Source organism: Canis lupus, chromosome 9 (assembly GCF_003254725.2).
Source record: "Canis lupus dingo isolate Sandy chromosome 9, ASM325472v2, whole genome shotgun sequence".
NCBI lineage: Eukaryota > Metazoa > Chordata > Mammalia > Carnivora > Canidae > Canis > Canis lupus.
In genome coordinates, this window is record NC_064251.1 from 56,321,268 (window position 1) to 56,341,760 (window position 20,493).

At 46.7% G+C, this 20,493-nt stretch overlaps 2 protein-coding genes across 23 annotated transcripts in view; both read right to left on the minus strand.

Moving 5' to 3' along the window:
- Positions 1-6,939, minus strand: part of GLE1 (GLE1 RNA export mediator) — a 36,348-nt gene extending 29,409 nt beyond the window's left edge. For 2 of the 3 annotated variants that reach the window (XM_025475359.3, XM_025475358.3), the window contains exons 1-2: positions 6,760-6,939; positions 687-908 (exon numbers count right to left, since the gene is read on the minus strand). In XM_025475359.3, the coding sequence (XP_025331144.1) occupies positions 687-908; positions 6,760-6,858 (321 nt within the window). In that variant the 5' untranslated portion in view covers positions 6,859-6,939. The remainder of the gene's footprint in view (positions 1-686; positions 909-6,759) is intronic. The other variant, XR_003146952.3, reaches the window with a different exon arrangement.
- Positions 6,940-8,089: 1,150 nt separating this feature from the next.
- ODF2 (outer dense fiber of sperm tails 2) overlaps positions 8,090-20,493 on the minus strand; it is a 35,789-nt gene continuing 23,385 nt past the window's right edge. For all 20 annotated transcript variants that reach the window (XM_025475341.3, XM_025475346.1, XM_025475335.1 and 17 more), the window contains 8 exons: positions 18,905-19,040; positions 14,725-14,835; positions 14,515-14,619; positions 13,413-13,571; positions 12,009-12,109; positions 10,002-10,164; positions 9,441-9,566; positions 8,090-8,998 (listed from right to left, as the gene is read on the minus strand). In XM_025475341.3, coding sequence (XP_025331126.1) covers positions 8,810-8,998; positions 9,441-9,566; positions 10,002-10,164; positions 12,009-12,109; positions 13,413-13,571; positions 14,515-14,619; positions 14,725-14,835; positions 18,905-19,040 — 1,090 coding nt within the window. In that variant the 3' untranslated portion in view covers positions 8,090-8,809. The remainder of the gene's footprint in view (positions 8,999-9,440; positions 9,567-10,001; positions 10,165-12,008; positions 12,110-13,412; positions 13,572-14,514; positions 14,620-14,724; positions 14,836-18,904; positions 19,041-20,493) is intronic.

The window sequence follows — 20,493 nt, forward strand, 5'->3', positions numbered from 1 at the left end:
AAGTATACCCCCATCCCCACCCCAGAAAAAGAGAAAGAAAAGAACAGAACACCACTAGTAACAATTTAACTGTTTTCAAGTGGGAGAAAAAAAGGCAGGCACAAAATAGTCAAAAAGAGGGTAAAAACGCTTTTTTTTTTAAAACAAATTACAGTTTTTGTTTTAAAATTACAGAACCATGATAAGGTACATACATCTTGAGATCAGGTATGAAATTTACTGTAAGCCTCCAGCAGCCAATACAAAAAGGGAAACCTCGTGAGTTAAACTCCTGCAATGTTCATGAGAAAAAAAAAAACCCAACTGCTCACGAAATTAATAATTATTCTTGCTACTGAGAACAGAGGGGAATCTTTCTCTCACTCTTCGTAAAGAGAACACTGCATGAAAAAAAGAGAGAGAGAGAGAACGCTGCATGATGTAGTGAATGGCGTCCCCACAACAGCTATAAGAAAGAGCCACCACTATCTTCCCCAGGGTAAGGTCACTGTCATCTGACAATGTTAAACACTTCAACTTTTTTTTTAAGATTTTTAAGTAATCACTATGCTCAACATGGGGCTCAAGCTCATGGTCCTGAGAGCAAGAGTTGCATGCTCCACAGCATGAGCCTGCCAGGGGCCCTTTAAACACTTCAACTTTTCAGCCACCACTGACTCCTGTCTTAAGCTGATCACAAACCTTACCTCTGCTCCATCTGGTGTTACTGAGGAGGTTGGTGAGAAGGTGGGGGTTCTGACAGGAGATTTGGGACCAGATGAAGGTTGGCCAAGGGTTAAGGTGGATCTGGAGGATACTGCGGTCTCAGAGGAAAGTGGGTTCTCTTGCGTGTGGCATAAGACATGGTCTACCACCCATCCAGAGTAGGAAGACAGCTTGGGAAGAGACATACATTCTTCCAAAACATCCTAGAGAGAAGAGGGTGAAGTTGAACTTATACATCAATTGATCTAAGCAATCAAAAATAATTTTGTCCTTACAATCCACTACCTGCCTTACTGGTAATCTAAGAAGCCCTGAATAAAATACATACATACATACCAAAGACCCAATCTAATTGTACTAACAATCAGAGATGAAGAAAAAGCGGTTTCTTTTTTTTTTTTTTTTTAAGATTTTATTTATTTATTCATGATAGTCACAGAGAGAGAGAGGCAGAGACACAAGCAGAGGGAGAAGCAGGCTCCATGCACCGGGAGCCCGATGCGGGACTCGATCCCGGGTCTCCAGGATCGCGCCCTGGGCCAAAGGCAGGCGCCAAACCGCTGCGCCACCCAGGGATCCCGAAAAAGCGGTTTCTTGATAATGACCCTGACTATCCTTTTAGAGCATCAGACTAAATAACTCTAACCACAGAAAAGGGAACAACACACAAAGATGGTCATTAAAGCATATTTGAAAGCAATCTAAAACATCAGAACAGAAAAGGACACAGGAAATTTTGACATAAGCTACAGCATACACAATCAGGGGGACGTTAGTCGATTAAAACTACTGAATGTGAGGGCACCTGGGTGGCTTACTCGGTTAAACATCTGATCCTTGATCTCAGCTCAGATCTTGATCTCAGCCCCATGTTTAAAAAAAAAAAAAGTGGGGGGATCCCTGGGTGGCTCAGAGGTTTAGCGCCTGCCTTTGGCAGGGGGGGTGATCCTGGAGTCCCGGGATCAGGTCCCACGTCGGGCTCCCTGCATGGAGCCTGCTTCTCCTTCTGCCTGTGTCTCTGCCTCTCTCTCTCTCTCTCTCTCTCTATGTCTATCATGAATGAAAAAAAAAATTTTACAAAATAAAAAAAAATTTTTAAAAAGTGGGGATCCCTGGTGGCTCAGTGGTTTGGTGCCTGCCTTCGGCCCAGGGCGTGACCCTGGAGTCCCGGGATCAAGTCCTGCATCGGGCCCCCGGCATGGAGCCTGCTTCTCCCTCTGCCTGTGTCTCTGCCTCTCTCTCTCTGTCTCTCATGGATAAATAAATAAAATCTTTAAAAAAAAACAAAACAAAAGTACTGAGTGTGAATTCTATGTAATACCATACTTCAGATTCAATTTTTCTCAGTTTTATTGAAAAATAGTTGACATACATCACTGTAAAAGTTTAAAGTGACAGCATGAAAAAAAAAATAAAGTGATAGCATGATGGGTTGATTTACATATATATGTATATATTTTTAAAGATTTTATTTATTTATTCATGAGAGACACAGAGAGAGAGGCAGAGACATAGAGGGAGAATCAGGCTCCTCGCAGGGGAGCCCCATGTGGGACTCGATCCCCGGACGGGGAATCACTACCTGAGCGGAAGGCAGACACCCAACCGCCGAGCCACCCAGGTGTCCCACAAATGGGATTTATAATAGAAAGACTACAAAACAAGTTCTAAGCACTCTTTAATATGTGTGTGGACAACTTATTCAACTCTACCAGTTAATTATTACCTCTGTGTAAATGCCATACAGCGATTCAAACCAGAGAAGCTTATAACATTTCATCGCAAAGTACACAGCAATTCTGGCTGAGAACTTTAATAAATACCAGGAAAATATTACCAGGAAATATGGAAAAATGGTACAATACTGATTAAGAGCACTATTAAAAGTTAATAGTGAGGGCAGCCCCGGGGGTGCAGCAGTTTAGTGCCGCCTGCAGCCTAGGGCGTGATCCTGGAGACCCAGTATGGAGTCCCACGGCAGGCTCTCTGCATGGAGCCTGCTTCTCCCTCTGCCTGTGTCTCTGCCTGTCGCTCTCTGTGTGTCTCTATGAATAAATAAATAAATAAACAAACAAACAAATAAATATTAATAGTGATTAAAAGCACTGAATTTGGAACCAGCCTTTCTTTTTTTTTTAAATTTTTTTTTTTATTTATTTATGATAGTCACAGAGAGAGAGAGAGAGGCAGAGACACAGGCAGAGGGAGAAGCAGGCTCCATGCACCAGGAGCCCGATGTGGGATTCGATCCCGGGTCTCCAGGATCACGCCCTGAGCCAAAGGCAGGCGCCAAACCGCTGCGCCACCCAGGGATCCCTGGAACCAGCCTTTCTTAGCTTAAGTTCCATCCTGACGTTCCACTTACCTGTATAACCATGAGCAAGTTTACCTAACTTCATCACTGCCTAAACTTCATCATTTTCTTTTATTTTTTTATTTTTTTATTAATTTTTATTTATTTATGATAGTCACACACACACACAGAGAGAGAGAGAGAGAGAGGCAGAGACACAGGCAGAGGGAGAAGCAGGCTCCATGCACCGGGAGCCCGACGCAGGACTCGATCCCGGGTCTCCAGGATCGCGCCCTGGGCCAAAGGCAGGCGCCGAACCGCTGCGCCACCCAGGGATCCCCATTTCTTTTATTTTTTAAAGATTTTATTTATTGGGGCACCTGGGTGGCTCAGGCAGTTGAGCGTCTGCCTTTGGCTCAGGTCATAATCTCAGGGTAGTAGGACCAAGCTCCACATCAGACTCCCTGCTCCACGGGGAGTCTGCTTCTCCCCCTCCCTTTGCCTCTGCCTGCCAGTCCCTATGCTTGTGTGCTCTGTCAAATGAATTTATTTATTTATTTACTTTTTTGTCAAATGAATTTTTAAAAATTTTTGGAAAAAAAAAGATTTTATTTATTTATTTATTTATTTAAGAGAGAGAGAGAGAGAGATAGCGAGAGAGAACATAAGCAGAGGGGAGAGGGAGAAGCAGGCTCCCCACTGAGCAGGGACCCCAACGAGGGGCTTACTCCCAGGACTCTGAGACCATGACCTGAAGCCAAAGGCAGACCCTTAACGGACTGAGCCACCCAAGTGCCCTGCTTCATCACTTCTAAAAAGGAATAATAAAGGATCCACCTTGAAACAGTTGAGGAGGATTAAACGATAATAGATATAAAGGGCTTAAAAATCCTAGCACATAATAACTACTCAAAAATTGCAAGTTATGGGGCAGCCTGGGTGGCTCAGCTGTTTAGCGCCGTCTTTGGCCCAGGGCATGATCCTGGAGACCCGGAATTGAGTCCCACGTCGAGCTCCTTAAGTGGAGCCTGCTTCTGCCTGTGCCTGTGCCTCTCTCTCTCTCTCTCTCTGTCTCTCATGAATAAATAAATAAATAAAATATTTTTTTAAAAAATTGCAAGTTATTATTTTACCTAGATCAGTGGTTCTACAGCAGGATCAATTTTACCCCCCGGGGGAAAGCTGGCAATGTCTGGAGACATTTTTCATTGTCACAACTGGGAGGATGCTATTGGCACCTAGTCAGTGGAGGTCAGGGATGCTGCTAAACATCCTCCAATGCAATACAGCAATAGCAGCCCCTCACAAAAAAGAATTCTTCGACTCACCCCAAAATGTCAATAGTGCTGCAGCGAGAGATACTGATCTAGATCGTAGGTACACATTGCATGTGCAATTAACAGATATTCAAACCAAATCTGGACACAGAAACATACAGGTTGTATGCATACTTTATAAATGAGACTCATTTTCAAGACACAATAGAAATAATGTTGAGACAACACCCTTTTTGTCATTCCTTACACCAAAATATACTCCAGGGCTAAAGTTTCAAATGTTAAAAATAAAACTATACATCCAAAAAAAACACCATAAACAGAAAAAATTTCAACTGACAAACCAGAAAAAATATATGTAATACGTATCACAGATAAAAAGCTATTGTTATCCCTAATACATAGAGAACTTGTAAAATTTGGGGGGAAGAAAAACTTCAATAGAAAAATGAACAGGGCAGCCCTGGTGGCGCAGCGGTTTGGTGCCGCCTGCAGCCTGGGGCGTGATCCTGGAGACCCGGGATCAAGTCCCATGTCGGGCTCCCTGCATGAAGCCTGCTTCTCCCTCTCCCTGTGTCTCTCCCTCTCTCTCTCTCTCTCTCTGTCTATGAATAAATAAATAAAATCTTAAAAAAAAAAGAAAAATGAACAAAAGACAAAAACTGTCAATTCACAAATAAAGATAAAATTGGCTCCCGAATACATGAGAAAAACATTCAATCTGAATAAAAAAAAGAAAGGCATTGTAAAACCACCCTGAGATCTCATTCTCAGCTATTAGAGAAGCAAAAATTAAAAGCATTAAAATACATTCTGTTGACAAGGCTGCGGGCAAGAAGGCACCATCAGCATTGATTGGAAGCCAATTTGATGCATTATGTGGGGAGTCATCTATGTTTACCTGTTGACCCAATAATTTCAATTCTCAGTTTATCCTGAAGACATACTTCCCACACAATAAAAACACACACACAAGGTTACAAGGAATGGATTAAAATTCACTGAATAAAGCAGGAACTCAGGAGTACATCATGATATAAAATATTCGTTAAACATGGGAGAAAAGAAAGCCCTTCCTCACAGCAAACTAGCAGAACTTTGCCAACTAGCAAATGCAGAAGGAATGGGAGATATTGGGCAGCCCGGGGGGCTCAGAAGTTTAGCGCCACCTTCAACCCAGGGCGTGAGCCTGGAGACCCCGGATCGAGTCCTGCTTCGGGCTCCCGCATGGAGCCTGCTTCTCCCTCTGCCTGTGTCTCTGCATCTCTCTCTCTGTCTCTCATGAATAAATAAATAGAATCTTAAAAAAAAAAAAAAAAGGAATGGTAGATATTAAAGAAACATTGGGTGGCTCAGTAGGTTAAGTGCCTGCCTTCCGCTTAGGTCATGATCTCAGGGTGCTGGGATGGAGTCCCACTTGTGTGCTCCTGGCTCAGCCGGGAGCCTGCTTTTCCCTCTCCCTCTGCGGCTGCTACTGCCTGCTGTATCTCAGATAAACAACAATAAAACCTTTAAAAGAAAGAGAGGCCATTCATACCTCACAGGGGTAGGTGATTCAGGCAGAAATAATGAATGACAATGGTGGAGGTTTGACGAGGAAAAGGATATCGGTGTAATCTTGGATTACCTCCCCACAAGATACTAATCAGTTACATAAAGAAAAATGATGCATTTTTAGCACAGCTATCTGGGAGGTAACAATGTGACCAAGTGATCAAGGTTGCAACATACGTGTGCTTCCTGATATGGCTGAGAACAAAGCATCATTTCTGTGGTATTCCTGCCAAAAATGCATAGCGTGAGTCTACACCAGACAGACCCATGTTGGGATTCATCCCACGGAATACAAGGTATGCATTCCCTAAAACGGTCAGAGATGTAAGAGACGGGGAAATGCTTTAGAGGCGTTCCATATGTCAGTCTAAAGAGACAGGACAACATCCTATCTGTAACTGATTATCAGCAACTCCGGTACAGCAGCTATGCCTTTGCCTTGCCGACAGCCCTGGGATCCAGTGCTTGCCTTTGCATTCCTAGGTACAGTGACCACGCCCCCATTAAACTTCCCAAGTCTGCACAGTGTCCTCTAAAATCTTGGTCCTTTCCACAGGTTAGGTGCCATTAATCGTTCATCGCTAAATCTGGATCTCCCAGCACAAAAGACGTGTGGTAAATAACTGACCCTGAGCGGGTTGTTTTGACAACGTGACGGAGGCGCCAAACTCTGGCTGAAGGGGGCTCCGCAGCCTTTAGGGGGGAGAGGACCTCTGAAATAAGGGGAGCTCCCTGAAAGGGTAGAAAAGGCAGGAGAGGGCAGAAACCCTAGGACAGGAAGACGCACACACGGGAGTCAGGAAACAAATGCTGGTTGTTAAAAAGAATGCACGTGTTCCCAGCGCAGGACATGCCAGGGGCTAGGGAACAGCAGGGTCCCGTGGCCAGGAGCCAGAAGGGCACCGCCCACTCCGGGGGCCCCCCGCTCACCTCCCCCCGCAGCAGCCAATCGCGGTGGTAGCACAGGCGACCTTTGTCGGAACTGCGCAGCGCCTGCAGGGTCTCCCAGCAGCGACCCTCGGACGGCATGCCCCACCCGAGGGAGCTCTTCAGAGTCTCCGCTTATGACAAAACAAGACCTCGAATCAGCCGCCCGGAAACGGGCCCTCGCTTCCGCTTCCGGGGCGCGCGCACACAGCTACGCGGCTCGACCCCGCCCCCAACGGCTGCGTGGCCCCGCCTCCGCCGCCGATCCCGGCTGCCTGCGCGGTTGCGCTTGCGCGCTGGGCGTAGTCCTCGAGGCTAGTTTTCTTGCTTGGAGCTGGGAACCGGATCTTCTGAAGGCTGGAGCGTCCGGATTGCAGAAAACCCAGTATGTTTTGACGAGGTTGTGGAAAAATTGGAACATTGCTAGTGGGTTCCAAAGTGGGGCAGCTCCTGTGGAAGACAGTCTGACAGTTCCTCAGCTTAGCGTTACCATCGAGCACTAAGTGTGTGTATACCCTAGAGGAATGAAACCTGCATCCACACAAAAACTCCTAGAATGCGCCTAGCAGGATTACTCATAGTAGCTAAAAAGTGGAAACACAAGTGTCCTAAATAAAATAGGGTGATGAATAAAATAGGGTGTATTCGGACAATGGAGTATTATTTGGCCATAAGATGAAGTGCGAATGCAGACTACGCGACATGGATGGATCTTGGAAAACATTATTCTAAGTGAAAGCACTGGTATGTGTGAGCTCATTTTTTGCTAAATGTCCAGAATCACAAACATATCCTTAAAAACTTTGTTAGTATAGGGGGTCCCTGGGTGGCGCAGTGGTTTGGCGCCTGCCTTTGGCCCACGGCGTGATCCTGGAGACCTGGGATTGAGTCCCACATCGGGCTCCCGGTGCATGGAGCCTGCTTCTCCCTCTGCCTGTGTCTCTGCCTCTCTCTCTCTCTCTGTGTGTGACTATCATACATAAATAAAAATTAAAAAAAAAATAAAGTCTTTAAACAAGAATTTTTAAAAATAAGATCTTTTTAAAGAGAAAAACCAACATTTTAAGAATAGTAGTATTGTACACATCTTATCTTCCTCCATCCTATCCATCCCACCTGACACTGAGCAGTGTGTTTCCTCCAGGCATCTCACGAGATTATGATGTGAAAAAGGTGCACAAGGAAGGAAGAACTGACCTGGGCTAAAATGAAATGAGGAGGCTTGGTCCCAGGCACCAAGTACTTGTTTACTGGCTCTCCTGAAGCATTTTCTTTGATTATTTTTAGAAAAGGGAAGGGGTGGGTAAAGGAAATCATCCAATGGAGACTTAAATATTGATTATAAAAGCTTTTTGTAAAACAGCACACAAATTTCCAGAATAAATGCATTCCAAAGATACAAACCTGGCAAAGAGAAACAAAAATCATTGAGATTGGGGTTACACTTTTAAAAGACCACTGGACATGAGCCCTGCAGTGTCTGTTGTGACACACTGGGGGGAAAGTGGCCTCAAGGAAACTCGGACATGAGGTTTCCGCTGGGCATGGAGGAGGGCCTTGGCGCAAACACCATACCATGAAATAAAACAGCAAGTGAACATGCTCACAGCCCAGGAAGGGTGGTAAGGAGCTCTGGCTAATAGCTCCTGCTGGTTCAGGTGAAAGAAAACCCGAGAGAGAGATTCCTCAAAAGGAGAGCTGGGAGGGAACTGGAAGAAAAAGTCCAAATCATTTTCTCAGGAAAGGAAGGAGCAAAGTCACGGTGAATTAAAATCTGGTACCCTAAGATTAGTAGATTTAAGGCATGTCAAGGTAATCAAAAATTTTCCATTAGGTGACTGTCAGAGAGGAGAAAACTAAATCATTCTGGTTTCGTTCCTCACACCCCCGCTCCCCCCACTGTTTTAGGGACTTTGCTGGAGCCAGTAGCTCAGACAAGATCCTGCACACACTTCATCAGTGGAACAGAGGGAAGCAACAGGCTTTCCAGCTGTGGCTCAGCCCCTCAGTTCCCATGGCATCAATCCAGGCTCTTGGCCCAAGATCAGCTGCCTTAGGCAGGAGGAGACCGGGAGCGGATGGGAGAGCTGGTCAGGTAGGTAGTGTAGGGACTGTCCCCGAACACGTTGGCATAGGATGACTTGAGGAACTGGACATAGTTCTGCATGCTGCGATTGGTGCTCTCCGACTGTTCCAGGCGATCTTTGAGGTCTTGTAGCCGGCTTTGGTAGCGACGGTCAGCCTGAGAAGAACAAGAGTGTGGGCCAAGTGTGCAAAATGTCCAGAACAGACAGATCCCTACAGACTTGATCCGTGTTTGTTGGGGGCTGAGGGCAAGAGAATGGGAGTGACTGCTTATGGGTATGAGATTTCCTTCTGAAAACATTCTAAACTTAGATTGTGATGATAGTGGCATACCTCCATGAATATACTAAAAACCATTGAATTGTACACTGTAAATGAGTGAATTTTACAATATGTAAATGATATCTTAATAAAGGGGTTAAGAAAAAAAGGGATCTGCCTGGAATATCCTGAAGGGATGGGGAAGTGATTTAAGAAAGATAAAACCATGTCATATTCATAAAAACCACCATGAAACACCTTGCCCTACAGGCCCTAGGAAGCTAAAATCTCAATCCACTCCTTTCTCTTCTACCCCCTACCCTCCAGCCTGAACTCACATCGTCCCGGCTCCGCCGCAGCTGGCTGAGTTCAGTTTTGGTCCTGCTCAACTGGGTCTCAAGGTCCAGAATTTTGTTCTGGGCAGCTCGCTCCTTGGACACTGCATGCTCCTTGGTTTGCTCCACCTGCCCAGAAGGCACACAGGTGGGGCTGGCTTACTTGACATGGGGAATACCTGGCAGAGAAGCCTGGGCCACTTCCACTCTGGTCTCACAGACAGGACTTGCACATCGCTGTGGATACCTCCCTGGAGCCTCAGGACAGGAACTAACTATGGGGATTTCTGGGATTCACTTTACCTGCCCTTTCTCCACACCCCATGAGTCATCACCTGAGCTGTGGTAAACCTGGCTGAGTCTCACACAGGCTGCAACTGAATAAGCCATCATGAATAAAGTGCCAAATCCTTTAGTATAATTGCTCATTTGATCCTTAGGATGAATTCATGAGGCAGGTGCCACTACTGTGTGCCCATTTTTTTAGATGGGGATATAGGCTCAGAGAGGTCAAATGATTTGCCCAAGGTCACAGAGCTCATTAGTAATGGAATCAAGACTGACCTGCCTTCTAGCATCTTCAATGGCGCTCTCCAGCTGCCTGGCCAAACTCCCACATTCTCGTGTTTTCTCCTCTAGCCGTAGCTGGGACTGGTGGATTGCCTCCTCCCTCTTGGCAATCACCTGTAGGAACTCGATATTCTGGGCACTGGTGGCCTCCAGTTTCCTAGGTGAAAACACTTAATCAGACCCTGCTCATACCCCTGCCTGTCCTGTTCCACCCCACCAGGGGGCTGCCAGTCAGCCCTGGACCAGGGCTCTCATCACGCCAAGAGTCTCCAAGGAACCACAGGAATAAGTCAAAGAAACCTGCTGATCAGCAAAATGGCAGGGAGCTGAGCAGCCAGAACAGCCGGTTAGAGGCCTGTGTGAAGAGTGGATGGGCAAACACAGGCCCAGCATGCCTGTTGGCACACGTAACATGGCACCTTGCAGCTGAGGAAGGTGGGTGCCACCATTATCCCCACTTTACAGATGAAGAAACTGAGGCACTAGGAGCAGAAGTCATTGGCCCGAGCTCAGCACAGCTGGCGGTCTGTCACCAAAACCCATGCCCTCAGCTTCTGCTTGCAGTTGCCCCCCCAGCAAAGGGACTTCAGCTGGACCTCTCTACCACTGATGTGACCCACCACAGGGCTGCTGTGAGCATTCTGAGATGCACACACAGTCCCCAGTGAGCTTCTAGAATACATTCCAGTTGAAAGCTCTGTAAGTACTGCTGAGTCTAGCTGCATTAATGGAGCCAAGGAGACCTGCTAGCCCAAGTTCCCATATACAGGCTTGCATGAGCCACCTGGGCAGTCACAGCATTCCAGGGCCCCAGGACTTTCATCTCTGAACTCGAGGCTCTACCCATCATTTTACAGATGCCAAAAGCTCCGGAGGAGGACAGTCAGGAGACTAGGTCACAGCTTTGCCAGTTACCAGCTATGTCACCTTGAGCAAGTCACTTCACCTCTCCATGCTCAGTTTCCTCATATTTAAAATTGGGATAATAGTAGGGGCACCTGGCTGACTCAGTCAGTAGAGCATCTTGGGCATCTTGGGGTCATGAGTTCAAGCCCCGTGTTCAACATGGAGCCTACCTAAAAATTGCAATAATAGCAACTAATATACACTATACAGTGCATTTTTCTTTTCTTTTTTTAAGATTTTATTTATTTATTCATGAGAGAGAGAGAGAGAGAGAGGCAGAGACACAGCCAGAGCCACATGTATTCTAGCCAGAGCAGAGAGCCAGACACAGACAGAAGCAGGCTCCATGCAGAGAGCCCAACGTGGGACTTGATCCCGGGTCCCCAGAATCAGGCCCTGGGCTGAAGGCAGCACTAAACCGCTGAGCCAACCGGGCTGCCCCCAGTGCATTTTTCTATGCCAGATAATGTGTTAAGGCCTTTGAGGAAGGCCTCATGGAAGACTTACAATAACCTCATGAGCTAGATTGTTAACCCTACCTTGATCCTTTTCTCAAGATGAGTAAAACAGAGGTTCAAAAGGTTTCAAGGATTTGCTCAAGATCACAATACAGGTTAAGTGGCCAAGTGGGGACCCAAGGCCAGGACCCAAGCCCAGGGCTTCTGATTCTAAAAGCTACTCTTGACCTGATTGCCTCCGATAATCCATAAGTAACAGAAGCATCAGATCAGAAAGGTTCTTAGGGAAGGAGGATCAGAAATGAAGAGTGATTTGGGAGGCAGGGATGCCCCCTCACCACCACATCCTGATCCTGCTGGTTTGCTGGGTAAAGTGTGCCTTTCTGATAGGTGTAGACTGTGGATGGTCTGAACTTGACCAAACTGTTCTGGAGCATCCCCCAGTCGAGAGACTGCCTTCCTCTCTCCCCCAATGCTTACCACTGCGATGGAAACAGCTTTTCCTCTGAGGTCTGCCCTGTACCTTCCAGGACCTTGAGTCCCTCAAACACTTCTGCACAGTAAGCCCAGAGCAGCTAAGTGGCTGAAAGTCTCAGGTCCTAGGAAGAGGACAGAGATGGGACCAAGTGCCTCTAACCTCTCCAGTTCATCCACCTTCAGACTCAGCTGTTTATTTTCCTTCTGTGAAGCCTGATGTTTCTCTCTTGCCATCTCCAGCTTGTCCCCCTGATGTTCGATCTAAAATGACAGGAACACAGACTGGTTTATGAAGGAACTTCCTGGTGCAGCCCTCCCTTCCCCCTAGGACCTGTCATCCACACCCAGGAGAGGGGCATGCTGCCCTCAACAGGCATCCAAGTCTCAACGCACAACCTGGAGGAGAGAGGAGAGGTAGGACAGGTTAGGCCCAGCTCCTGTGAAGGCTTTCCCCACACGAAGAGAAGTCAGGTTTCATCCCAATGAACCACGGTGACGATTTCTTGATCAGGAGAGGCCACTCAATAGGATCCAGGGCAGACAGAAGACAGAAGCAGATGGCGGGCTTAACTGGCCCACATGACCAGGCCACGGAGCTTTACCAACTACATTGTTGACACCGCTGATTTCATTCTCCCTTTGATGAGGGACAAGTGCAGGTGAGGCAACAGGAAACCTAGCAAGTCTTTCAGGCTGGCGAGTTTGAGAAGTTATCCAGAGAGCTGCCATATGCAGAAGTCTCAGATGGCAGCCTCAAAAGGCCCTCAGAATGCTCAGGCTCAAGACAGGGCAGGCAACTTAAGAGGACTGAGAACACGGGCTTGGAAAGCAGATGGAGCTAGCTGGGTTCCAAGCCCTGTTCATTAACTATCAGCTCTGTGACCTCAGGAAATTGTATCTCTATGCCTTGGGCTGCTTTTAGGAAAATGGAGAAAATAGTATCTATGCCTCACAAAGTTCTTGGGAGAATTACATGAGAGAATACTGGAGTACAAAGTCTGTGCTCACAAAAACCACAGCTACGTTTATTGTTACAAGGCAGTAGGTCAAGAGTGGAGAAGGGCCTGGCCCAAGGTCCCACTACAAAGGAGAGGCACAGACCAGAGGCAGGATTCCAGTAACCAAGAGGCAGTCTGCTTCTAGGGGGAAGGAGCCCTCTTTCAGGTCAGAACCTCAGGCCATGGATCTGGTAAGAGTAGGGAAAGGCAGCTCAAGCAAGAGAAAGTTGGGGAAAAGAACACTTCTGGCTGGGTGTCTCTGCTGGAGGCGTGGCCCAGCACAGCAGGAGAGCCTGAAGAGCAGAGGCAGTTAGAGACTTGGAGCTTCCGGGGGCAGGGCAGCACAGCAGAGTGACGACTCCTATAACTACAATCACTTTGTGCAAACACAAGGCATTTGGCACACCAGACTTTTATTTCACAGCACTGATGATAGCTCACTCCTTTCAGAAAGCGGCAGCCAAGAAAAAGGAAGTGGTCCTCCCTTGGGGGGTATGTGCAGCTCATCTTGGTAAGCGGGCCCCTGCTCGCGCCAGTTCGTGGGACCCTTTCTGCCAGTCCCTTACCCGGCTGCGCAGGTCTGATATGATGGCTGTAAGGTCGATGTTCTTCCTCTCATAGCCCTGCAGCTGGTCTTGGCACTCTGCCAGCTTAGCCTCTGTGATCTTCAGGATGTCAGGCAGCTGCTGCAGGTCAGCCAGCTGGGACTGGAACTGCCTACGGGCCTGCAGTGGGAGAGAAAAGCCCACCCTTAGGAAGAGTCCCCCTGCTGGTGGGGCTAGCCAGAGTCCTTTGGAGTTAGGGCAGGGTCACCCTTGGTCCCCAGAAGAGGATCCTGTGAGAACACTGAGGGTGTCCAGCTGTTCTCTGAGGGACACACTTGACCTTAACTTGCCCTCAAGCCTGCCACTCCTTTAATCACTTAAGAATAATGACTGTTACATAGCAAACACCAGGACCCAGGCACTATGCTAAGGGTTCTCTCAATTAATTCATGCAACAACCTATAAATTAGATGCTGTTGTCCCAATATAAGGACTCTAAGGATCATAAGAGCAAAGCCACTTCCCTAAGGTTGCTCAGCTAGAAACTGATAGAGCCAGGATTAAGGTCCAGTCTAACTCCAAAGCCCCTAGGAAGGCAATCTTAATGCTACAGGTCAGAGGAGAAGGTTAGAACTCTCTGACTTAGTCCATCCTGTATTAACAAGGAGGCTAGGGACAGGATGGGGATGGGGGACTTGCCCAAGGCTATGCAACAGATTAGTGACTCAGCCCTTCTCCTAGGTTAATATTAAGATGAAATGATCCCTTTGCTCTAGAATAAGGCTGTCTGGGGAAAGAGGAAAGGGAGAGGAGGCACATCTTTGGGTTGACCCAGAATGAAATAGGCATGCCTAAGACCTGGCAGATTTGAACATTTGAATTCACTTGGATGCTTGAAGCAGGAGAGATTATTTTAAGGGAACTGAAGAAAGAAGAAAACCAGGAGGAAACGGGATAGAACAGCAGCTCAAGAGAGAGAAGGCACGTACAGGGAAGCGTGGACCAGCCCAGCAATGAGAAAACTCGTTAATCTTTCTGGTCTAAATCAGGGAGGCTCACAGGCAACCAAGGGGGACAGACATGGGCCTGTGTGGGTGAAGAAAGCAAGCAAGGAGAGCGGTACCGCTTCGATCTCTTTGTTCATCTCGTCTTTAAGGATCTTGTTCTCTTTGTCACAGCGTTCTAGCTGGGCAGCCACTTCATCAGCCTCCAATCTGGTCTTCATCACCTAGGGGGCAGCAAAGCACTGAGCTGAGTTTCGGTGAAAAACACCTTTGATGGCCAGCTCACCCTGGGAGAGGCTTCATGATTAACATCCCGGTCCACCACCTACCTGACTCTTATAGTTGTCAATCATCCCTTCGTAGTTCTTAACTGATGCCTTCAGCTGCTGTACCTCAATGTGCGCCTGATTGAGCTTGTCCTCCATCGGGGCGAAGCTAGCCTGGAAGGGGTGGCTAGTGAGTAACCCCCAGGAAGGTTCCCAGAGCAGGCAGCCATCCTACTCTCACTCCCAGGGGCCAAAGGAAGCCCTGCTACTCAAACCCACACTAGCAGATTTCCTAAGGGAGGTACCAGGGCAACTAATGAATGGGGAGCTTAGAGCCACCAAACTCCCACACAGTTGAAAATGCACCTGTAACTTTTGACTCCCCCAAAACTTAACTACGAACAACTTACTGTTGACCAGAAGCCTTACCAACAAAATAAACACATATTTTGTATGCTACGTATGTATTATATACTGTAATCTTACAATAAAGTAAGATAAAGCAAATAAAATGTTAGGATAATCATAAGAAAAATACATTTAGGGACACCTGGGTGGCTTGGTGGTTGAGCATCTGCCTTTGGCTCAGGTCATGATCCCTGGGTCCTGGGATTGAGTCCCACATCAGTCCCTTCAGGGAACCTGCTTCTCTCCCTGCCTGTGTCTCTGCCTTTCTCTGTGTGTCTCTCATGAATAAATAAATAAAATCTTAAAAAAAAAAAAAAGAAAAATACACTTACAATACTAAACTGTATTTATCAAAAAAATTCCATATATAAGTGGACCCACACAATTCAAACCTATGTGTTCAAGGGTCAACTGTAGATGCAAATAAGCAATTCCTGTGTTTTCTTGTCCTTACTACAAAAGTTATACATAATCGTTAAAGAAAATGGAGGTTGAGCAGCCCCAGTGGCTTAGTGGTTTAGCACTGCCTTCAGCCCGGGGTGTGATCTGGGAGACCCGGGATCGAGTCCCACATCAGGCTCCCTGCATGGAGCCTGCTTCTCCCTCTGCCTGTCTCTGCCTCTGTGTGTGTGTGTCTCTCGTGAATAAATAAATAAAATCTTAAAAAAAGAAAAAAAGAAAATGGAGGTAAAGGGTCCCTGGGTGGCTCAGTCAGTTAAGTGTCTGACTCTAGGTTTCAGCTCAGGTCAAAATCTCACAGTTGTGAGATGAAGCCCTGAGTCGGGCTCTGTGGGGAGAAGCCTGCTTGGGATTTTCTCCCTCTCCCTTTGTCCCTCCCCCTGGCTGTTCTAAAATAAATAAATAAATATTTTAAAAACAGGGTGTGTGTCTGGGTAGCTCAGTCAGTTAAGCATCTGACTCTTGGTTTCAGCTCCGGTCATGGTCTCAGGTTCATGAGATGGAGCCCCATATGGGGCTCCCCATTCATCAGGGAGTCCGTCTGCTTCTCTCCCTCTCTCTCTGTCCCTCTCCCTGCTCCTTTCTCAAATCAATAAATCTTTAAAAAGAAAAAAAAAAGAAAAGAAAAGAAAATGGAGGTAAGACCACAAACAACCAATCATGATGCATGATGCCTTGCTTTATTGCTGTCTGTAGCTGAGAAGATACTTTATTATTTTTTTCAACAGGAATGAGATTATATTGTATTTACTGCTTTGAAACATGCTTTTTCATGTAACCATTATTGTGACCTACTTCTCAAGTCAACAAATGTTCTCCTACAACCTAAATGTTCACCTTTTGTAGAAGGGACAAAAGGAATCATAGTATCTCAATACAAAAAAACAATATGCAATCATTTGAAAGAGATAAAGCTATAAAACAAAAACCTGACCTAAAAAAAATAAAACCTGACTTAAAAAGATATCCATGAAAGATGGCTGAATGAGAAAAGCAAGCAAGCTGCAGAATAATGGGTGTGTATGTGTTTGAATATCTTTATTAGTATTGGGGGGGGACTGGAAAAATGTGCATCTACAGTAAACAAAGAACATCACTTCTGTATCAGATTTCTGTAACGTTTTCAACTTTTACTAGAGAACATCATCAACAACATTATAGACAATACATTTCTATAAACATCATTTTTTTAAAGATTTTATTTATTTATTCATGAGAGACATAGAAAGAGAGAGAGAGGCAGACTCCATGCCAGGAGCCTGATGTGGGAGTCGATCCCGGGACTCCAGGGCCGCACTCTGGGCCAAAGGCAGGCGCTAAACCGCTGAGCCACCCAGGGATCCCAAAACATCATTTTTTAAAAACATTTTAATTATCTGTACACTCAACGAGGAGCTTGAATTCACAACCCCAAGAGTTTCATGCTCTCCTGATTGAGCCAGCCAGGTGCCCCTACAAACATCATTTTGCATGGCCACACTATATGACCCTCCACAGACACAAGTGCTGTAACTAATCCCCTAAACACCTGTTAGGCTTAGAGGCTGCCTTTCACTTCCCAGCAACCCCACTAAAACAAAATGAGGTGGCAACCCTCCCACCAGAGTAGCTCCATTGAGAAGGACAAATACCAAGTGTCCCCGAGGAGACAGGGAGCAACTGTTGCCTCTTGCACACACCTGATGAGAGAGTATAAATTTGTATAACTGCCCTATTTTATGGTAACCTCTACCAAAGCTGAACTTATACTCGCCATCCAATGACCAGGCAATTCTACCTCAAGGTATTTAACTTATAAAAATACCCCAAATAGGTGCACTCAAAGATGTACGAAGATGCTATACAACTCAAATGTCGATTGACCAGAGGGATAAATATAGTATGGTGTACTCCTACAACGGCTGACCAAACAGCCTGAAGAACAAGACCTGCTACACAGCATGGATCATTCACAGACATAATGCTGAATGAAAGCCAGGCATGAAAGTCAAAAACAGGCAAGCTAATCTGTGGTGAGAGAAGTCAAGATAACAGTCACCTCTCCCATGGATATTTGTAAGCGGATGAGGTCACCGGGATGCTAGTAAGGTTTGGATCAGGGTGACTGATGGACAAAATGTGTTCACTTTATGAATATTCTAGAATGTGTATACCTTTCCATATGTCATACTTCCCTTAAAAATCAATCTCAATTAACAGATAAATCAGTAAGCAAAGATAAACCTGGGGGCACCCGGCTGGCTCAGTTGGTAGAACATGTAACTTGATCTCAGGGTTGGGAGTTCAAGCCCCATGTTGGGTATAGAAATTACTTAAAAATAAAGTATTTTTAGGGATCCCTAGGTGGCGCAGCGGTTTGGCGCCTGCCTTCGGCCTAGGGCGCGATCCTGGAGACCCGGGATCGAATCCCACATCGGGCTCCCAGTGCATGGAGCCTGCTTCTCCCTCTGCCTGTGTCTCTGCCTCTCTCTCTCTCTCTCTCTCTGTGACTATCATAAATAAATAAAAATTAAAAAAAATAAATAAATAAAGTATTTTTAAAAATAAACACATAAACCTAGATTTGACGGTCAAGTTCAATTAAAAAGGTCCAACCTGGCTCCTGAAACATGAACCCTGAATCCAGTGCCTCTCGTCCCTATTGTGCTAGGAGGGTACACATCAAGTAGTTAAGAGCTGGAGCTTCAGAATATGACTGGGCTATAAATCCTAACTAGCTCTAACACTTCCAGGGCAAAATCTTGGCAACAAACCTGACCCCCCTCTAAGCCTGTCTCCCCTTATTCTATAAAGTAGAGACAACCATTCCACTATTGGGAGGTTGGGAGGTGAGGGGAATGGATGTTTATGGAGGGGGCAGTAGCTTCCCAGGAGTCAGTGCCCACCTCCAGTCAAGTATGTTTCACCCACATGTGCTGAGTGTGCGTGTTAAGCATGTCACACACATTACCATGTTCTCACCAGAGTCTCCTTTCCTCTCGCTAAGAAAATCACAGTGACAAAGGATAAACCGTCTAGCCAGGGGTCTGTAGCTAGTGAAAGGTAGTCAGAACTTGAATCCAGGCCTTTCTTTTCAAGATTTTATTTATTTACTTGAGAGAGAAGCAGACTCCGCACTGAGTAGAGAGCCCAATGTGGAGCTCAATCCTAGGAACCCGAGATCATGACCTGAGCTGAAGACAGATGCCTAACCAGCTGAGCCACCCAGGTGCCCCAAATCCAGGCCTTTCTGACTCTAGTGCACACCATCCTAATCATGTCGCTGCCTCCAGGTCCTCTGAAGAGCCTTGAATCATCTGTGGGGCCCCATCTGGAGTGCCCCACCAGGGATCCTGCTGCCCTCCATTCATGGTGTGGGCCCACTCTCATTACAGACCTTCAGCCTCTCATTCTCTAGCTTGAACGCGGAATACTCGGCAGTCTGCCGGTGTAGTCTCTCCACCAGGCTGTCTCGGTCTTCCCGCATCTTCTCCTCCAATGTTTGTTGTTGGTTTACGAGATCTGTCACCCGGCTAGAAGGCCGCAGAGTGAAAGCAGACAAAGGGAAGCAATTACGTGGGTTCTGAGAAGCCCAGGTCTTTGTGTGGAGTGGGGCCAAGTGTCCCTCCCTAGTGCCCTGTCTGCTCCCCAGTCTCCACTCCCTTGCTCTGCCCTGGCATTGCTGCTGTGGCATTCCCACAAACCTCCTCTTCTTTTTTTTTTTTTTTAATTTTTTATTTTACTTTATTTATGATAGGCACACAGTGAGAGAGAGAGAGAGAGGCAGAGACACAGGCAGAGGGAGAAGCAGGCTCCATGCACCAGGAGCCCGACGTGGGATTCGATCCCGGGTCTCCAGGATCGCGCCCTGGGCCAAAGGCAGGGGCTAAACCGCTGCGCCACCCAGGGATCCCCAAACCCCCTCTTCTAACAGCCTCTAGATTTGTCTCCCATACCACTCCCTCCAGAAAGAAGCCTTTGTTTTCTAATCCTCCTACGAGGCCAAGACACTCCCTGAAGACAAGAACCAGAGACAGGGTCCCTTCCCAACTCTTCATGGCACCCCATGGATCTCTTAGCCCAGCAGGTCTTGAAGTTAGGACAGAACTCCCAGGCTGGGTGATCAGGGACACCCCCAGACATTCCTCTCCCTTGTTCACATGTGTGAGCATTTACCTAGCACAGGACAGAAAAAATGCAGCGAATGTATACAGCACAGAGGGAAAGACGCTAAGTGTCCACCTGCCCTCACTCCCTTCCCTCCCTACCAGTCACTCAGCAGGGCTGTAATCCAGCAACCGAGACTGTGGTCTCACAGGAACATTTGGGCTCTCAGATGCTTGCTTTATCTTGACCACAGACCCAATACAGAAACTTTACACAGTGTGTGCTCTCAGGAATGATCAATTACAGTTCATTTAGCAAATATTTGCTAAGCACAGAGTAGTAGGCCCAAGCAAACACATCATGTTGTTCTACCCGGCAAACTCCTCCTCACCCTTAAAAACCCAGTTCAGATGTCCTTCCTTAGAGCATCCCTTCCCCAATTCCTCGTCTGTTCCATGTATCCTTCTGCCCTCATTATCTCCTACCAGTCAGAGAACCCCAAGAGGATAGCTCCTGGCAGGGGGCCCAACACATAGCAGGTTCTCAGAATGTTTGCTAAATTAAGTAGAATACAGCAAAATCAAGAGACACTTTCTCAGCTAACTCCCCCATGATCAGTCCACAGCCCTGGGAGTCCACATCTCTGTAGTCTGGGGTTCTCTCCTGGAGTCCGGGGCTAACTCCAAGAGGGTAGGGGATGCATTTGTCTTGTCACTGCTGTGACCCTGAAGGCCAGCACACAGCCTGGTATAGAACAGATGCTCAATAAATATTTTTCAAATAAACGAATACAGGATTATAGATGACACTGAGAATATCTGGTCACTGGTAGCTAGTGATGAGAAAGGTTTGAGTTCCGTCCCCTACAACGAGGCCACT